Source organism: Gopherus evgoodei, chromosome 23 (assembly GCF_007399415.2).
Source record: "Gopherus evgoodei ecotype Sinaloan lineage chromosome 23, rGopEvg1_v1.p, whole genome shotgun sequence".
Lineage (NCBI taxonomy): Eukaryota > Metazoa > Chordata > Testudines > Testudinidae > Gopherus > Gopherus evgoodei.
In genome coordinates this window covers 6,262,294-6,282,357 of record NC_044344.1, presented here as the reverse complement: position 1 = coordinate 6,282,357, position 20,064 = coordinate 6,262,294, and the positions used below count along the sequence as shown (strand labels likewise).

The following is a 20,064-nucleotide window of genomic DNA, read 5'->3' as shown; positions in this document are numbered from 1 at the left end:
ATGGGAGTAGGAACCATCCTATCTTTTCGGAATTTCTAAAATCAGCACTAAGAAAAGTTACTTTGCGCTAAGGATTTTTTTGTTCTTTTGTTTTTAAATCAGTCTCATTTCTATGTGTAACGTGATGGCCAGAAAGCCGCACCCTGGAACTCTTCTACGAAGGGTATGAGGGCACCACAAGTTTGGGGTGGACTGGCCCACAAAAGTCAACTTAAATGAGCATCTATGTTGCATCTGCTGCAGTGCGGGAGGTGGTGGGAGGGGACGGACTATTTCAAATTTTAATTGCTACGCCCTAGATTCACTGCAGCGCTGCGGCAAGGGATGATGGAACCTCCATTGCTGGGCGCTGGCCAATCACAGCAGCAAGAATGTTGGGGGTGACACACACCGCAGCACATGTTGCTTCATTTAAGCAGCCTTTGCGGCATATAGATTGTTTAGCTAATTGATCTTTTTTTTTTTTCTTTTTCTTTTTTTTGTAAATGTAGGCATCTACCTTGGAAGCCAATCAAACTGCCTTTTAATCTCAATCTGGTCATGAAAAGTTATCATCTGTCTACGGTAACTGATTCCCAGCCACTCTTAAGCCTGGCATCGACTCATTCACTTTCCAATTTTTGTCACAGTCGTCGCGTGCTAGCTGCTCTTATTTCCTCCGCGCTTGCGTCTGACCGCTCTGTCCCTTCTGATGCTGCTGTTTCACTTGGGCCAGGATATCACGTATCTTGCGCTGCGCCATCTGGGGGAAGAGGAGCCGCAGCAGAGTTAGCAATAGGCAGCGTGGTCTGGTGCTCAGAGGGTGGGACTGGGCCTTAGAAGATCCTGCCTCAGTGCACTTCATCGCTCCTCGCCCCCCCTTTTGTCTCTTTAGACTAGTGGTTCTCAAACTGTGGGTCAGGACCCCAAAGTGGGTGGTGACCCTGTTTTAATGGGGTCACCAGGGCTGGCGTAGACTTGCTGAACCCAGGGCTGAAGCCTAAGCCCAAGACTCACCACACCCCCGGGTGTCAGGGCTTAGGTTACAGGCCCCCCGCCTGGGATGAAGCCCAGGGCAGCAAGGCTCAGATGGGCTCAGGCTTCAGTCCCCCTGCCTGGGGTCCTGTCGTAATTTTTGTTGTCAGAAGGGGGTCCTGGTACAATGAAGGCTGAGAACCCCTGATTTAGACTAAGTTCTGGGGCAGAGCAAGGACTGTCTCTCACTCTACATCTGTACAGCCCCTAGCACAATGTGACGCTGATCCTGGCTGCTACAGCTGTACAGCAGAAGAGAGAGAGCAAGCAGTGGTTGCAGTTTGGAATGTAATATATGTTAGTCCAGTGGTCTCCAATCTTTTTACGCCCAAGATCACTTTTTGAATTTAAAGGCAACCGAGGATCTACCCCGCCCCTTCGCTGAGACCCCACCCTGCTCACTCCCCCTCCCCTCCATCGCTCGCTCTCCCCCACCCTCACGTACTTTCACTGGGTTGGGGTTCAGGAGGGGGTGCGGGCTCTGGGCTAGCTCTTTGGGGCTGAGACCATGTCCAGCCCATTGGTTGCACAGTTCCGGCACAAGGGGGCCTCAATCCTGATCGGACCCTTTGGGGCCTCTCCAATACAATATTAAATAAATAAGTCTAGTAAAAATTCTCGCCCTTTCATTGGCACCTTCCACCAGAGGATCTCCAAAGCGCTTTACGACCATTACTGAGCTAAGCCTCAAAAAACTCCGCAGCTAGGTTCCATTATCTCTGTTTTACACATGCAGAAACTGAGGCACAGAGTGAGGACATGACCTGCCCATGGTCACACAAGGAGTTAGTGGCAGAGAAAGAACGAGAACTCGAGGGTCCTGCGAAGGTGATAACTGATGTCAATTCATTTCTTTAGGAACTTGTCTCTTCTGGTCTTAGCCTCTCTTGAGGCTCAGAGGTTCCCTCTGCTGGTGGTAGGTCACTTCAATTGTAGGACCACGGACTACCCTGTCCTCTCCCCTCAGTGATGGTGCATGCACAGATACAAACACACAACTGCAGGCAGCTAGCAGGACTTTACAAGTTCCCATCTGCCTCCTGCATTCTCTCCTCTTCCTCTCCTCCCTCCCAGCACAAGCCCTGCACAGGGAGAGATTCCGTTCTCCATACCTGGCTGGCATAGAAGTGTCCAATGATTTTTACGATGACTTGCTCGTTCTCATCAGGAGTCTGGTCCCGCGGCACCACCACCTCTGCTGCCGTCAAGTTCTGCAGTTCGTTGACCTACAGGAAAGCAGCAGAGCCCACTCGGTTACTGCACCATTTCAGGAAGAAGAATTTAAAAAAAACCAAATAAACAAAAACAAACCTGCCCCCCTAGATTTTGCATTTCTCCAGTTGGCAAAAAATAATAAGAATTAAAAAATCACTCCCCACTACCACCCTGGACTTTGCATGGAGCTCAGAATGCATCAGAGCTGCCCTCTTCACAGGGGGACAGTAACTAGGACTAGCTTGTAAAATCAAGGATGCTCACAGACTGGCTGTGCTGACGGCCTCCTCTCTGCCTTCATACTTGTCCAGGGGAGCAGCAATTGAACCTTGGATCTTGGGATAACCCCACCTCCTCTATGGCTCCGCCCTTGCTTCACCCTCTCCTGTGGGTTACCAGCTGTTTCTTCCTTGTGCTTGACCTGACCCTCCTGCCTTCCACACTGGTATGTGGGAGGAGAACAATCCCCTGCTAGGTCAGCAGAGGAGCTGGGAAACAGAAGCACCAGTAAAAACCCCCCTCCAAGCAATAGTCCACCCAGATCTGCCTCACAGCATCCCCTCCTCTCTTCCCTCAGAGACGGCTTCCTAGCCATGACAGCCAATCCTCAAAATTTTCCACACCTGGGGATGAACCAGCCTCCTAACTCCTTCTCCCTGCAGCCCTGATTCTCTCTCTCCTTGCTTTCACTTACAGTTTTGCCTCCTTTGCCAATAACTCTCCCTGCGGCCGAGGCAGGGACTCTAATGTGCGTCTCCAGCTTCACTTCTTCTTTAGGCCCAAAAAAGTTTTCCTCCTTGAGTTTGCCGTAAATTCGTCCTTGTGCCTGTGAGAGGGGGTGGGGAATGTGGTTAAACTTGGCTTGTGATCTCTGGATCTCCTGGGGCTTTTTCTCCCTCTGGCCTCGGGGCACAAAGTTATGGATGGGGCCAGACCAACCTGAGCTCTGGTCTCCTTACACTATTGCTAGAACAGCAACTGGGAGATAAACTGGGAGATACAGTCCTGCAGCTCTCTAAGGCTGAAGGTTCTCAACTGGGTGGGCAAATAGGTGTTGGGGGCTTGCATGGGAGGGGGATCCCACTAAAGAAAATGGGATCCCAGTAAGGAAATGGCTGAGAACCATTGCTCTAAGGGGCATTAAAAAAAAAAAAGCCTCAAGAAACAAAATACTAAGCTGCCCAGACACCATGGCAATGGGTGCCCATGTGAGAGAGGGAGTGACACTACACTCAGGAATGCCAATCCCAGGATGCATGGCCACCCAGACCTCCTACCCTTTTCTACATAGAGTTATAGAAATGTGGGGCTGGAAGGGACCTTGAGAGGTCCTCTAGTCCAGCTCCCTGAGCTGAGGCAGGACCAAGTGAACCTAAACTATCCCTGACTGGTGTCTGTCCAACCTGTTCTTAGAAACCTCCAGTGATGGGGGTTCCACAGCCGCCTTAGGTTCTCTCTTCCAGTGCTTAACCATTAGAAAGTTTCTCTGAATATCTAACCTAAATCTCCCTTGCTGCAGAGTTAGCCCATTTCTTCTTGTCTTACCTTCAGTGAACACAGAGAACAAATGATCACAGTCCCATTTGTAATAAACCCATAACCTATTTGAAGACTGTTATCAGCCCTCTTCTTCTTTTCTCAAGACTAAACGTGCCCCATTGTTTTAAGCTTTCCTCCTAGGTCAGGTTTGTTAAACCTTTCATCATTTTGGTTGCTCTCTTCTGGATCCTCTTTCTAAGAAAGAGACCCCAGTGAAGAAACATCTGCTCATAGTGGCTTTGTTCAGTATGGACCAAAGCAAACTAAGAAACCCAGTCCTGTCCTCCTTGGGTCCCCAGAGTCACCTCCACGCAGACTTTCTGTACATTGCTTGTAAACTGGAAGGCCTTTAGGGCCTGTAACTAAGTTACTTTTCTGTTGATAAAGCACCTAGTACAAAGATATCCCAACTGGATTAGGGCATCTGGACACTTGGGGGATATTTTTAAAGGCACCAGGGGCTAGCTCCCCGTTCTGCCTTTGAAAAATCAACCCCTGATGCTGATTAATCCTTAATTAACAATCAGATTGGGACCCTATTGATTTCATCCTTAGTCAGATCGACAGAACTTTCTCCATAAGGGGGAAGGGCCCAGGGAGGCAAAGTGACTTGCCCAAGGTCATTCAGCAATTTAGCGGCAGGTCTTCTGACTGCCACGCCTGTGCTCTAGCCACTGGACCATGCTGCCTCAGAGAACAAACACTTCACAGAGTACGTTCAAAAAATAAATAATTATATCTAGCGCTTGGTGGAACCATCGCATCTCTAGCACTGGGCTTTGGCCTTGTCTGCGCTGGGATTTGAGGCTCTAGTCTAGGTAATCCGTATTATGGGCCACCCCTAGTGTGTGGTTTGCACGGGTGTTTCAAGCTGGGGAGAGCTGCAATGGTGAAGGTCACACAGGCACTAGGCAGCTACCCCCTGGGCTAAAATTCTCATGCAGACTAGGCCTGTGGGGATCGTAGCAATGGAGGAAGGAACCTTGAACTGAGCTTCTGGCGGGCCAGTGATTATAACCATGCGCACTTTGGAATCCGGTGTCTCAGGTGGTGCAATCTGAAAGGGAGAAGGGGAGACAATTTTAACACAGGAGAGGGAAGCATCAGGGAGAAGGTGGTTTCCTCCCCGCCCCATGCCCTGCTTGCCATTGCTATTCTATCCTTTCCACTGTGTTAAACAAACAGGAATGGAGGGAGATCCCAGCCTTGAGAGCAATGAGCACGCAGGATGAGCCATGCTAGCAAATTCCCGGCCGGATATAAAATCTCGGTAGGATTGGGGAGGGAGGGCTGGGGTTCTAAACTGAATCACCTCCCAAGGTCTCCAGCTCAAGGGGCATAAGGGAGACGGGCAGAGCGCTGTCGTTGAAAGTCTAATTGGAAAAGAAAATCACTGGGAATTATACTTAAGCCAGGCAGGGGTGGGTCACTAATCGGCTACGGAGCCTTTGGTCCCCTTCTATAAGCTGCCAAACAATAGAGACTCCAACCCATTGTCATCTGGTGCCTCTCCAGAGATCGACATGTAATGAGTTTGCCAGATCTCAGCCCAGCTCCTAGCCGACAAAGCGTCCACATCACAGAAATTGCCACCACTGTTGACATTAATTGGCTCCCTTCACGTCGGCGGGACACAGCCGAGGCCGAGGACCGGATGGGTGGTGGGGACTGAAAACGAAGGCATTGTGTGCACGGGGGGAAGCATGTAGTGGTGCTGCAGCTGTTCTGGGGAGAAACCTTTAGAGCTGCCGGCCCAGCCCTTTTCCCTGCCAGCACTAAATGTACGGCCAGTTGTTTGCTCAGAGCTAACCCGTCGGAAGGGCTAATCGGGGTTACTGGACCATTGGCTGGCTGCCTTGCAGCCGGCTGCATTTTACTCTCTAAAGGTAAATGCCATTCGCGGCTGCAGCAAAGCCGCCTTGGAAAGGCTACCTTGATGGAGGCGCTCGCAAATCTGGAGAGCTGTTTAATGTGCTGTCCTTTCTTGCCGATGATCGCGCCGACTGCCTGCGCGGGGATGAAGACGTGCACCGTCTCTTGCTCTGGGGGCTGCCAGCAGAATGCTCAGTATTACCGTTAAGGGTCAAATTCAATTGGACAGATTCAAACAAAGCAAACTGCCTAATGTAGCAGGCACAAAGCCAGCGGGGCTGCTAGACGGGCAGTGTGTGTCCTCAGGATCCACGGACCGTCTGCAGTGAGTCAAAGCCAGAGCCAGACAGACAGACACCCTGGGTGTCAGCCGGGATCAAGGCCGGGACCCTCAACAGCGAGTATCTACTCCTGCAAAGGGCTGGGAGCCTCCTGCAAGGTGCAGGGCTGAGAGTGTACAGCACCTTCCAGGAGGAGAACGAACCACGAAATAGTAGTGGGCTCGTCTGTGCCAGTCGCCACTAGAGGGAGACACGGACACTCAGCCCGTGATTTGCACTTTGGAAGAGTTGGATCAATACAGTCATTTCCCTGATTGCAGGGAGCCCACGGCACCAGGGGCTGCTGGTCCTTCATATTCTCTTCTTTGGAGGGGTGGGGGAGTATCTGCATTTCATCACACATCCCAGCTGTGCTGCAGCCAAGTCGAGCCACTCGCTGTGTTACAAGGAAGCCCAGAGGCCAAACCATCCCCATTTCGTCCCTTTTCGAAGGAGCTCTCCAGACTGGGCACCCAAACGTGTACCCGAGCTACAAGGGAGTCTGTGAGTGGAGTTCAACCCACGTCTCAGATAGGAGCCCTCCACATTCTTGGGCTGTAAAACCAGGCAACCCAAGCCCGTCTCTGGGTACAATAGAACCAGGCCAGGATCACACACACAGGGCTTGGGGAATTATCACCTGAAAGCTAGCCAGAGCACACCCAGTCCCGTTCACCCCCAGGACTGCCACGTTCCTCGGTGCCTACTAGACGCTCTCCCTAAACATGTGGGACTGAGTCAAGAACCATGGCATCTGCCTACCATGAAGGAGTTATATGGCGCTGCCCCAGAGATGCTGCTTGGAGGCGGTGGCACCGCACTGGAAGAAGCCGGGAAGAGTCCGACAGCAGCCAAGTTAAGGCCGGGGATCAGATGAGACTGCAGCTGAGGGAATGAGAGACAGGGATAAGACGGGGAGGGAAACAGAGGTATGTTGTTATTGGGATCACAGCGGGGGGAGGCTCATGGGCATCAGGGACTGAACCCCGAAGTGGAACAAACTGCCAGGGGCGGCTGAGAGACGTTCGCCGTCCGCTGGAAGACGAGGTGGTGACATGCCAGGCTCACCGATGCTGCTGATGCCAGCACTGCTTGGTGCACACACCCAGTTTTCTCCCCAGTGGCAGGCAGCTCCTCGGCTCTACGGCCAGGGGAGAGAAACACCGAGCCTTGGTGTCCCAAGGCGGGGAGGGGGGAAATGGCCCTCTTTGATACTCACGCTCATGGCAGCCACGTCGTTTTCGTAAGCTTCCCTCACTTTCTTCATGATCTCCTGCTCGGCTTTGCAGCAGTTCTCGATGGAGCCCTTCACCGTGATTGTCCTTTCAGGGTTGTAGAGAGTCAGATCCTGCAGACTGGAAGCAGGGGGATCCATCAGAGAGAGAGAGAAAGTGTGCCGCCGGCAGCCCCCGCACCCTGATTCGCTGCCGCCACGGCACAGCAATACCTGCATGGATCTGATGCAATGTCCAGGGCTTTGTGACTCACCTTACGCATTGACCCAGGGCCTCCAAAGCTAAGAGCTGGAGCTGCCACTGTTTGAGCTTACGAGCCACAGCTCCCTAGATGGAGCTGCAACAGACTCACATCCTCTGCGGATCGGTACCGCTGCGCGACACACACACAGTGGGCTACAGTTGCGTGCGCAGAGAAATGAACCCGCTGGGACTCAGTTCTTCAAGAGAAGTTAAGAGAGCCTGAATCAAACAGGTGTCCCATTCAACGAGAGCTGTGTAATGATGTGTGCTCCCCCGCTCTTGTTCCCCCCGCCCCCAATTCTGCTGCCTCCTCCTGTGTGTAGGTATTGCCATGCCGTTCGTTTATAGCGCTCGCCCCACTTCCCATGTGAATGCAACAACTCTACTTACGGGGTCAGTCAGCTCCACAACTCCCTTCTCCCACAGAAGGGGAGAGATCTCTCCCCCAGGACACTGCCCTTACTCTGGTACTGCTAGCCCCCACTTCCCCCTCCCCCAGTTCCTTCCTGGTTTCATCTTCTACCCCGCCAGGCCAGGGCTACACTTAAAAGTTATGTTGACCCAGCTATATCGCTCAAGGAGGTGAAAAAGTCATCCCCCACCCTGCCCCCCGCGCAACACAGTTAAGCCAACCTAATCCCTGACATAGGCAGCACTCGGAAGAATTCATCCATCGACATAGTCACTGCCTCCCGGGGATGTGGATTCACTACAGCAATGGGACAGGTTCTCCCATCACTGCAGAAAGGGTCTACACTGCCCCAGTGAATGGGGTAATTAGCTCTCCTCAGACCAGGCTGATCTGGTAATTAGCCCCTCCTTGCCTCAGTCAGGCCATCTCCAAGGGAAACTAACTGGAGCTCCAGGGACCAGAGTGCTAAAAGCTCTGCTCGGGAACGTTTCGGGGGGGCAGTGAGAGAGACTTACGACGAGATGGTGATTTTCGTCTCCGTGTCCTGTTCCACCTTCTTCAGGTTCCGCCCCTCTTTGCCGATCAGCCGCCCCACAAAGTTATTATGGGCCAGGATCTTCAAGGGAACCTCGTCAGCTCTTGAGAAAGAGGAAAGGGAATGAAAACCCTGCAATGGCAGAGGTGGGGAGTGGGTGTGGCTGAGCGGGCACTTGCTAGGCCCATGGGGGAAGATCCTGTAGGGACCGGCTGGGTATATTCGAGCAGCCCATTGGCTGCATCGCCAGCACAGAATCAGGGAGTCTCAGTCAGGCCCCTGATGGTCCCCATGCTTCCAAGGTGCAGAACGGACCTTACATGTGGGGGAGAGTCAAGACCTCCCATTTGGTTTCACGTCGGGGCTAGTTTTCTAACGTACAGACACTGACATCTAAAGCATGGGGGGTATCAGGCTGGGAACTGCCTTTCCCCAGCATCCTGTGGCCTGAAGGAGCGGACCTGGGTAGCTTTGCAGGATCTCAGGTGGGTGGCCAAAAAGCCTGGTGGCTGCAGTGCCTGTGGATAAGTCCAGCCCTGAGCTGTTTGTTACCCTCTTTCCTGGACAGGGCCTCTTCAGAAGTATTTCAAGCCCCATGAGCTAAATCCCATTGGCCCCTGCAACATCCTCTAGGGAAACCTCCCACTTCCAAAGGTGCTACTAAGACATCACAGTGCAGTGAGTCCACAAAGGGGGAGCAGACGGGGGGATGAGACCTCCTGTGTACAGCCAGGAAGCTGAAAGCCTTACGTCTTGGTGTCTTTTGCCTCCTTCTGCATAATCTCCAAGATCATCTTGCAGGCCGCCGAGCAGCCCTCGGGGGTGGAATGGATGCTGATGGCTTTCTCCGCTGCTCCCGCGTTCTCCTTCCTGTGCACGTCGATTCTGCATGGGCACAAAACACACAACAGTGAAACACACACACCGGGCATTCTGCTCCGTGACCTTTGAATGGCTTGAATCCCTGTTGGCGAGCGAGGCTGATCTTGCTTGAAATCTGAGCCCTCTCTTGAGGGCGGCCCAGAACCGGGTCAAGAACAGCACAATGCAGAGTTTGCTCAATAACAGGCTGACCTAGAGCAAGTGCTTGGGGCCGTATGGATCAGAATCTAGTCTCTGAATTCTTAGGCTCCACGGCTGTCTTGGAGAAAAGTGTAATGGAAACCAACGGCTGGAAGTTAAAGCCAAGAAAATTCAACTTAGATATAAGGCACCGATTTTTAACCGGTGAGAGTAGAACAAACCACCAAGGGAAAAGGTAGATTCTCCATCCCTGGATGTCTTCAGATCAAGCCTGGAGGTCTTTACAGCAGACGTGCTTTAGTCAAACCCGCTCAATGTGGGAGTAACTTGGTGAAATTCTCTAGCCCGGGCTAGACAGGAGATCTGACTAGATGTTCTAATGATCCTTTCTGGCTTTAAAAATCTATGGTTCTGAATGGAAGACCCAGGCTGTTTCAGAACACTGCAGGGAGCAGGGTGGGACCTCAGTTACAACTGGATGTCCTAGGAGAGGGGAAAGAAATGGGAAGGTTCACAGCGCACAGCCCACATCTGTAGGTGGGTGGCGGTGAGGAAGAGCTGTTCGGTCTCTGTCTCCATTTGCTAAGGGATGGAAGAGACAGATGCAGCCTGGGTGGGGATAACGGAGGATTGGAGGCTCCAGGGTAATTCTTATCACTTAATAATATCAGTCCTTCCCCCCTACCATGAAAAATCCAGCCCCTTACACCCACACGGCCAATGCTCTGAACTCCTCCCCCACGACAGCGTGCAAAGCAGCCCTTTCAGACTAGAGGCAGGGGACGGATGGACAGGGAGGCAGGCAGGAGAAGGCGGGACTCACTTGGACTGCGTCTGCTTGGTGATGTTGCGGATGGTGGCCCCCTCCTTGCCGATGATGGCCCCCACGTACTGCGTGGGCACCAGGAGTCGGAGTGGGATGTCCACCGGCTGCTGCTTTACGGGCGCTCCTGCAGCGACAGGCGAGCCCTGCCTGGGGGCCCCCCGCGTGCCAAAGCCGCCCCGCCTCCCATTCTCAGGCCCCTGCATGGACTGTTCGTCGGGGATGTAGGAGACTTTCAGTGCATGGTTTTCCAACTGGTGCCCATTCAGTTTCATGATCGCCCTGATGTAGAGAGAGGAAGAACATCCCAAGTTATCTCTGGCTCTTCTGGCCATTCATTCCCTGCTACGTCAGGTGTGATGTTCAGAGATCACCCAGTGCAAAAGGTGTTTGCAAAAGCATTGCTTTATTCCAGTGTCCGGTTCCAACTGGCTGGGCATAACAATATGATCTTCATAGCCCCCTGCCCAGACTTTCTGTCTGGGAAGTTCAGCCCTTAAAGTCACAGACCTCAACACCACAGAAGGCACCAGAACTAACGGCAGTCAGGCCATCACTTGACTTTGTAAGTGGATGGGGGGTGTCTTTAAGTTGATCATTCTGGCTTGAGGACTATATCAATCCAAGTTATGGAATGAAAACACAAAATGGCCAGATTAATTCCTGGTATAAATCCCCATCCATCACACACTGAAGCTGCCCCAAGGATGAATTCTCGCCTATTTTTTAATCAATTTCTGTCATTTAAAAAAGCTGGGTGCAGTTTCACAAAGCTACCAATAGATGGCACTACTCGCATAAGCAAGAACCATCCATGCTACAACCCCATCTATCCAACTCTCATTCAAATATCAGAACATGTGGAAGTGTCCCACTTTACCCAGTTAACCTGAACCCCCGTTTATCCAAAAAGTCCTTGATACTCCAACCCCCGTGAAATGTAGGATGACCAGACTTCCTGATATTAGCAGGACTTTCCTGATATTAGGGGTTTGTCTTAAATAGGCAACTTCACTCCCGAAAAAAACGTCCCAATTTTTCGCACTTGCTATCTGCTCACCCTAGCGAAACGTCCCCTATAAATGGTGCCACACCACATGTGTATGGTTCCTTATACATGTTAAATGCCATTCAGTGGGAGATTTGCTGAGCTCAGACTGGTTGGATTATCAGAAAGGAGATAAGGAAGTGACCCGATTACAGTCTATAAGGACCTTTGTGGGGAGAAGATATCAGATACTAAAGGGTGGAGAATGGCATAACAAGAATTAGCACCTGGAAGTTAAAGCCAGGCAAATTCAACTTAGAAATAATGCACAGAATTCTTAACAGGGAGGGTGATTAACCAATGGAACAAACTATCCAGGGAAGAGGTCGATTCTCCATCTTTTGAGATTTTCAGATCACTACTGGATGCATTTATGGAAGATGAGCTTTAGACAGACACAAGTTAGGCTTTACTGCAGAGGTAACTGGATGACATTCTATGGGACTGGCTACACTCGAAACTCCAACGTGTACTCCACCTCCCCGTGGGGATTAGCTCCCAGCGCTGGGGCACTGTTTACACTGGCACTTTGCAGCGCTGTAACTTGCTGCGCCCAAGGGGGTGTTTTTTCACACCCCTGAGCGAGAAAGTTGCAGCGCTGTAAAGCGCCAGTGTAGCCAAGGCCTATGCCCTGTGTTATATAGGAGGTCTAACAAGTTGATCTAAAGATCCCTTCTGGGCCTTAAATCTATGAAATCCTCCTGTTTCAACTTAAATTTAAAATGGTCTGAATCAATCGCTCTCAGGGCTTCGGACAGAACCTATCTTTGTGGCATCTTCGCAAAAGGGAAATTTAATCTGTGCAGCAGCAAGATCCCAATTCACATCCAACAACAAGCCATTCAGAATCAGAATCATCTTTGTGCAAAATAATCAAGTTACGTTTGGTTGTTGTTTCGTCGGGGACTGGGGTGAGCAATTTAAAACTCATTCATACCATAGGTCTTTCCTTCAGAGGCCCTAACTCTCGCAATCTTTGGCATATTTGTAAAGCCCGAGCTCCTGGAGTCCTGTGATCAGATAAGGAATCTCAGCTTTCTTTCAAATAAGTATGTTTTGAGCCCTTGTGATTGCACAGAAATGCTTGACCACCTGACCTGAGTGCCCCTAAAGGCTCAGCAACCAAGAGGCAAAGAAAAAGAACCCCAAATGTTTTAAAGAGTTTCATGATATTTAATCCAAACTCATGATTTTGGGTGGGGGAAGTGGCTGACACTTGATTTTTGAAGGCTTGGGGTTGGCCAAACCATTTTCTACAAAATCCTAGAGGGGCCAGGATGGGCAAGGCTTTCTGTTTGGACAAAACCAACTCCCTCCTTCGTCACCCTTAAAAGAGCACAGGGCATAGGCGCAGATTGATTTCACTTACTGTCTGGTCTGCTCCCGGTTTGAATAGGTGACGTTGACGACGGCCGTCTCGCTGTCTGTGTTCACTTCGAGCAAAACACACATCAATTAGTGGGAATGGTGCAGAAGGGCAATTGGTTTGAGGGCTGCTTTTTAAATTAAATGACTCACATTTTAAATGTAAGAACCCGCCCAGAGCCTTTTTCCAGTTAGGCCCAGAGAGTCTCCTAAGACCCATTGACTTCAATGCCTAAATATCTGGGAGGATCTGGGCCATACTGCCAACCAGCTAAGGCATCTGACTGCTCAGTTCAAGCAGCAGTGGCCCATGATTTTAGTTCTAGCGGTCTTGGGTTGAATCCCTGAACCCACCATAGAGGGCTTATCATACAAACTCCCTAATAGGGATTTGAACCCTCTTGGACTGCTGACACTTGGGACAAGCTGGCCCAGGTGGGGGAGGGTGGGAAAGAGGGGAGTGTAACCCACATTATCCAGCCAATATACCAAGGCGTAAAGCTAGAGGAGAGATCAGCATCTGTGGCCCATTCAATCCTTGACACCTCTGCTGGTTCTTGTTTTTTGATCATCCATCCTACACCCGGGAGACCTGACCACTGGGAATAGAGATGCCCAACCCAATTCGTTTCACAAAGGACATCAAAGAGCCATCATTACTCCAAGGAGTTTTAGTCACTACCAGATTTGAATCAGAAGGGAAAGGGTTAGGGCAGTGGTCCCCAAACTTTTCCAGGTGGTGGGCGCCAGATGACGAGCCACCGAGGACCGTGGCTTGCGGACAAGCATCTGCCAAAATGCTGCCGAGAAGCAGCAACGTCAAGAGGTGTCACTGCCAAAATGCCGCCAAAGTAGCGTCATCAAGAGACGTCGCCACCAAAATGCTGCCAAAAATCAGCAGCACTTGGGCGGCAACGCCTCTTGATGACGCCGCTTTTCAGCGGCATTTCGGCGGATGCTTGTCCGCCGGCCAGTATGCGGGTGCACATAGATGTGCCTTGTGCCCACGGGCACCGCGTTGGGGACCACTGGGTTAGGGTTAAGGTTTCAAGCTTGGAGGTCTTTAAGGAAGACATGCATTAGTCAAACCCACTCAATGCAGGAGTAACCTGGGTGAGTTACTCCCTACCCATTCCCCCTTTCCTCCCCACATGTCCTGTTACAGGTTGAGGATTTGCCAGGAACATGACAAGATTCAGAAAGCGACTGGGCGTGTATGTGGGTAACAAGAATGTCCACAGTTATAACAAACATCCGGGAGGAAATATAAAACTTCCTGCTTTAGGGCTGTAGCCCTAATGCTCTATTAGAGACCAGGCAGAGACCGAATAGAGGGGGCAGATTATCCCACTGCTGCCTACTGTGGGGCTCTTACCTCTTCCTCTGAAGCATCTGGCACTGGCCACTTTCAGACAAGATACTAGACTAGATAGACCTTGCTTCTGATACAGTCTGGCAAGTCCAGATTTTGGATCAGCCCCCAAAATCTTTCCTAGCGCGCCATCATAGGGAAAGTGAATGGGAGTTACACAGGAGTACAGAGGAGACAATGACAACCCACTGGTCAGACACACTGAGTTAATTTTGCCCCCGGTCAGAGAACCAACCCAAGGCCTATGAACATGTGACCCTCTGCACAGGATTAAATTTCACTCTCTATGAAATGACTGAGCAAAGAAGCCTTTATTTCCCAACGGCTTCTAAACCGAATTCTACTGACTCCAGAAAAAGTTAGTGTCTAACTCTAAAAATAATCTAACCGAACACACACGCTTACACACTTTCTTACCTTGTTCACAATTTTCTACAGTACCATACTGAGCTAGCAAACCATCCAACACCTATAAAAGGAAAGGAAAACTACATTACATGGGGTGCATATGACCAGACCTAGAAGATAAAACAAATCTTCGATCAAACCCGGTTTCTCGTGATCAGACAGCCTAGCTTTGGCGGTTCTAGAACATGTGAGGAGAAGACATTGGACTGGGAGTCAGAAAACTTGGATTCTATTCCTGGCTCAACCCCTGGCTTGCTGCATGACCGTAGGCAAGTCATTGCCCCTCTCTGTGTGTCAATTTCCCCTCTCACCCTGTGTCTGTCTAGATGACAAGCAGGGAGTGTTTGTACAGCCTCTAGCACAATGGTTGCCCAACCTCAGTTAGGGCTTCTTGGTGCTAGGTAAGACAAAAAAGGAGTGGGTGGGTGTCTGTTCGTTCATCTGGCTTGTAGCATGAAAGCCATCATTTCCAAAACATGGCCAATGATTTTGGGCACCTCCATTTCTTGCTGCCCAATTTGAGACACTTTAAAGAGGCCAGATTTTCAGAGGGCGCTTTTCAGCACTTTCTGAAAACCAGGCCCCTTTAAGGCATCTCAAGCTGGGCACCAATAATCACTTGTGGCTCTCGAAGCCCCATGGCTCAGGACTAGAAGGGATGAGTCCACCATAGGTTTTAAAGACCAGGGAAGTCAATTTGGAACTGCACCCTGACACCAACCAGGAGACAGTGGGAGTGTTGACGGAGGGTGAAGGTTCTCATGTGCATCAAAAGCAGCCAACACTTTGATTAGGAGAAACAGAACTCGGGGAGGTCACGGAGACAGAAGATGCAGCAGTCAAGGTGATCCAAGCACAGTTTGGGTACGTCTTCCGGAGATTTTTGTACTTTGAGTTAATTCATTACCAACTGGAGGAGCTTAATACATTTAAAAAGACTCGTGTGGCTACTCCCCACATTTGTCTCAGGGTACAAATGTTTGTTCATCACCCTAGAGATCAGACTAAATTCCAACCAATGAACGAGAGGTGCAAAAGGCTAGTGAAGACAAGATCAATAGAACCCTGTGCGGATATAAAATTTGTATCCACATCGGATCCGCAAACACAGACATCCGCAGATTTGCAGGACTCTAGATACAAAATTGGGATTTGCATCCATCCGCAATCCACAGGTATAAAGCGGATATCCGCAGCTCTGCAGGGCTCTAAAGATCAAGCATCGGTATTTAAAAGGTTTCTATGTCATAAGTCAGGTCTGCAGTTGCTCAGTTGCTTCACTCACCTCCCATCGTAACTGGGGTGGGATATTTCTTATCTGAATTTTGCGGCTCCTGAAATAAAAAGAAAATCAATTTCAAGTCCCGGTTGTTGTCTGAAATGAGGCCCTTTGCATTTCAAAATACTTCACTTCCGTACACTGAGTAATGCTAACACTTATATTTCCCCAAAGCACTTTATGAGCATCAGTTAATCAAGCCCCACATTATCTTTGGCAAGGTAGACAAATACCATTTAGTGCCATTTTGCAGATAGAGAACCTGAGGGGCAGAGAGATGAAAGTCACTCATGAAGACCAGGTCTACACTGGAAACTTGCAGGAAAAGCAGGGTTGGTGAGGGGTATGATTTCTTTATGACATTTCTGTACTAGAAAAAACTTCAGGGTAGACTCGGTTATACTGACACAGAAGTGCTTTTGCCATTATAGATTCATAGATTCTAAGGCCAGAAGGGACCACTCTTATCATCTGTTCTGACCTCCTGCATAACACAAGCCATGGGTCTTTCCCTGAATTAATTCCTGCTTTAACTAGAGAAGATTTTTTTTTGAAAATAGATGGTCTTGATTTAAAAATGTCTAGTGAAAGAGAATCCACCACAACCCTTAGTTAACTAACTGTTGCAATGCTTAATTACCCTCACTGCTAGAAACTTTTGTCTTGTTCTTGGTCTAAATTTGCCTAGTTTCAATTTCCAGCCACTGGATCTTGCTAGACCTTTGTCTGCTAGATTGAAGAGCCCTCTATTATCAAATTTCTGTTCCCCATAGAGGTACTTATAGACTGTGATCAAGTCACCTCTTAATCTTTTCTTTGATAAGACAAACAGATTGAGCTCCTTTAGTCTCTCAAAATAAGGCATGTATTCCAGTCTTTTGATCATTCTCGTGGCTCTTCTCTGAACCCTCTCCAAATTTACCAATACTCTTCTTGAACTGTGAAGACCAGAACTGAAAACACCAGAAATTCATGCCAGTGCCAAATACAGAGGTAATATAACCTCTTTACTCCTGTTTGATATTCCCATTTATATATCCAAAGATTGCATTCCCCTATTCAGCCACTCCATTGCATTGGTCTAGGATTATCCAGCGGATTATCCACCAGGACCCCATGTCTTTTGCAGAGTCACTGCTTCCAGGATAGCATCTCCCCATTCCTGTAAGCATGGCCTGGATTCTTTATTCCTAGACACGTGACTTTTCATTTGATCTTTTTGCTTGCACCCAGTTTACCAAGCAATCCAGATTGCTATTTCAGTGACCTGTCTCTTATTATTTACCACTCCCCCAATCTATGTGTCATCTGCAAACTTCATCGCTAATGATTTTCTGTTTTCTTCCAGGTCATTAAAAATATTAAATAGCTTAGAGCCAAGAACTGATCCCTGCAGGACCCACTAGAAACACAACCTCTCGATGACAGTTCCCCATTTACAATTAAATTTTGAGACCTATCAGAGAGTTTTTAATCCATTTAATGTGCACCGTGTTAATTTTGTACCATTCTGTTTTTTTAATCATGGAGTACCAAGTAAAATGCCTTACTGAAGTTTATTACATTAACACTATTACTATTACAACCAGACTTGTAATCTTACCAAAAAGATATTATGCGGGCTTGACAAGATTGATTTTCCATAAACCCATGTGGATTGGCATTAATTTATATTACTCTTCTTTAATTCTTTATTATTATATCAGCTATTCCATTATTTTGTCTAAAATCACTGTCAGGCTGAGAGGGCTGAAATTACCCAGGTCATGCCTTTACCGTTTTTAACTAGTGGCACAACATGAGCTTTCTCCCAGTCCGCTAGAACTTCCCCAGGATTCAAAGACTTATTGAAAATCAACTAACAGTCCAGAAAGCTCCCCAGCCAACAATTTGAAAGCACTTTAAAGCAAGTGATCTGAACCGGCTGATTTTAAAATGTCTAACTTTAGCAACTGCTGTTTATCAACCTCCGGAGCGATTGTTGGAAAGTATTTCATCGTCGTTTAATACGAACACATCATCTGACTTTTTCCACAAGACAAAACAGAAATATGTACTGAACACTTCTGCCTCTTCTGACTGTTCACAGGGAAATACTGGATTTCTCTTAAACACTTTGGGTTGTTGTTTTTTTTTAAATGATCCAAGGTACAATTAGCAGAAAAATGATCCATCAATATATAGTTTACAGAAAATCTTGAAGGAAATGAAGGACAGGCCCAAAACGAAACCTACGGCTTCAAATACCTCAATGCTTGTGTTGTTTGGAATCTGGACCTAGGTTCCCAATACTCTGGCTGGAGTCCACCTCTACAGAAAACTGAAATTTCACCCATCTAAGGCTGATCCCAAAAGCCAAATTGCACTGTAAGGCCTGGTCTACACTGGGTGTGTGTCAATGTAAGATATGCAACTTCAGCTATGGGAATAGCGTAGCTGAAGTCGACGTATCTTATTTCAACTTACCTCCTGTCCTCGTGGCGCGGGATCAACTGCCGCGGCTCCCCCCATCGACTCCACTACCGCCACTCGCCCTGGTGATTCTGGAGTCAACGGGAGCGCGTTCGGGGATTGATATATCATGTCTCGATGAGACGCGATATATTGATCCCCAGTAAATCAATCACGACCTGATCCGGCAGGTAGTCTGAACATACCCGAAGTAAGTGAGGTGGAATCCCTGGAGGTCATACAAGACTGAGGGGAATCTCTACACAGGGCTCGGAGGAAGGGACTATAAAACATGCTCTGATTTTAATGCTTTAGAAGAGAAAATATTTATTTTTTTTATTTAAATCACACGTTCAACTTCTCCAGTCACATCTTGGCTCTTTCTAACCTCGAGTTCCTAAAATAGAAAAGAATCTTTTTTATTTCAAAGCCAAATTTACCTCACTGACTCCCACTCCGACGACGGCCCCTTCGCAACAGCTGTCACAAACAGCTGAGATGAGCAGAGCACCGAGGGCCTCAATGGGCTTCCTGACGTTTGTTGCAGAAGGGAGTGGAGGGCTGGGGCCACTGGTACTGCAGTGAAACGCGTAGATACACAGCTCTCCGGAAAGCTACTGATGCGTAGATTGTTACCTAATGTCAAACTCTCAGGAATCCCCCCCCCGTGGTTAGATTTAATCCCTTTCAATCACCTACCATCATAAGGTGGCTCAAAATGGACCAAATCCTGAGTGATGCTGAGCACCCTAGAGGTGAAGGTATGCAGTCGTCCCATGCTCAGTGAGCGATCTGAACTACAGCACACAGGTCCAAATTGGGAGTCCATCCCCATTCAGCAAAGCCCTTAACGCTCATGTTAAAATTCAGGCTTCAGCGGGATTTAAGCGCATGCTTTAAGGGACTGATCCAGCAAGAGGAAGGATGGTTCATTGGTTATGGTGCTAGCCAGCGACTTGGTTCGAGCCCCTGCTCTGCCACAGATTTCCTTTATGACCTTGGGCAAGTCACTTGTCTAGATGGACAGTTAATGCTCATCAAGCTAGGGTATTAATCTATGCCAAGCAGTGTGCCGCGCACTCTGTGTGGGACCCTGCTGCCACGCTCTAAAAGCTTCCTACTGTGCTTTGATCTACTGCCATTTGAAAGGGACGTTAGGTCAAAGCATGCAAGGGAACCTCTAGTAAGCAGTGGCAGGGTCCCCACGCGCAGCTGGAGAGCAGCAGGCTAATGTGCTGGCGATTTTCAACCCCAGCCTTACTGATCTCTGTGCCTCTATTCCCCAGCTGTGAAATGGGGGTCATAGCACTTCTCACCCTCTTACCGGGGCGTTACGAGAATAAAAGCTTGTGAGGTGCTCTGACACTACACAGTGGGGGCCATATCAGTCCGTCACATCTGTAAGCGGCTGCGTTTCCACTGATGTAAGTGGACTTTCGATCAGGTCCCAGGTGCTTTGCTGAATAGCATGTAGCTAAATGCAGTGCTGAATGCCTTAGGCAGGACGCACACCAGGAGTAGTTATGGATGCATTTAGCTTTTTTATTTTATTTTCTTTCAGTGTAGAACAATAAACAGCTGCCATGTGTACCCGCCCTGGGGGCCTGGCCATTGATTTGAAATTACCCAACCAAATACTAGTCAAAATGCTCCCAGAGAGCAAATATTAGGTTTGCACACGCAAATGTGCTGAAAGTATGATATAGGTTATGTTCATATATCCAGGGAATAGAAACCCTACTGTGTGACTTGTGATCGTAACTGTATCTATTGACGTGTCCACCATGGTGTTTGAGAACTCTTCAACCAACAGAGCTCAGCGAACGAGAGAAAATAAAGGGAATTGGTTAAATGTGGTTGGCTCATTCTGAATTATTAATAAATTCCAAAAAAATTGCGAGAGAGTTCTG

At 48.9% G+C, this 20,064-nt stretch overlaps 1 protein-coding gene across 1 annotated transcript in view; it reads right to left on the bottom strand.

Annotated features, from left to right (window-relative positions):
* Positions 1-460: 460 nt before the first annotated feature.
* Positions 461-20,064, bottom strand: part of IGF2BP1 (insulin like growth factor 2 mRNA binding protein 1) — a 54,680-nt gene continuing 35,076 nt past the window's right edge. Inside the window, exons 3-15 of the mRNA XM_030541365.1 lie at positions 15,710-15,758; positions 14,434-14,485; positions 12,649-12,712; positions 10,232-10,513; positions 9,136-9,270; positions 8,366-8,488; positions 7,180-7,315; positions 6,723-6,845; positions 5,701-5,817; positions 4,751-4,825; positions 2,924-3,055; positions 2,127-2,240; positions 461-742 (exon numbers count right to left, since the gene is read on the bottom strand). Of these exons, the coding sequence (XP_030397225.1) occupies positions 650-742; positions 2,127-2,240; positions 2,924-3,055; positions 4,751-4,825; positions 5,701-5,817; positions 6,723-6,845; positions 7,180-7,315; positions 8,366-8,488; positions 9,136-9,270; positions 10,232-10,513; positions 12,649-12,712; positions 14,434-14,485; positions 15,710-15,758 (1,495 nt within the window). The 3' untranslated portion in view covers positions 461-649. The remainder of the gene's footprint in view (positions 743-2,126; positions 2,241-2,923; positions 3,056-4,750; positions 4,826-5,700; positions 5,818-6,722; positions 6,846-7,179; positions 7,316-8,365; positions 8,489-9,135; positions 9,271-10,231; positions 10,514-12,648; positions 12,713-14,433; positions 14,486-15,709; positions 15,759-20,064) is intronic.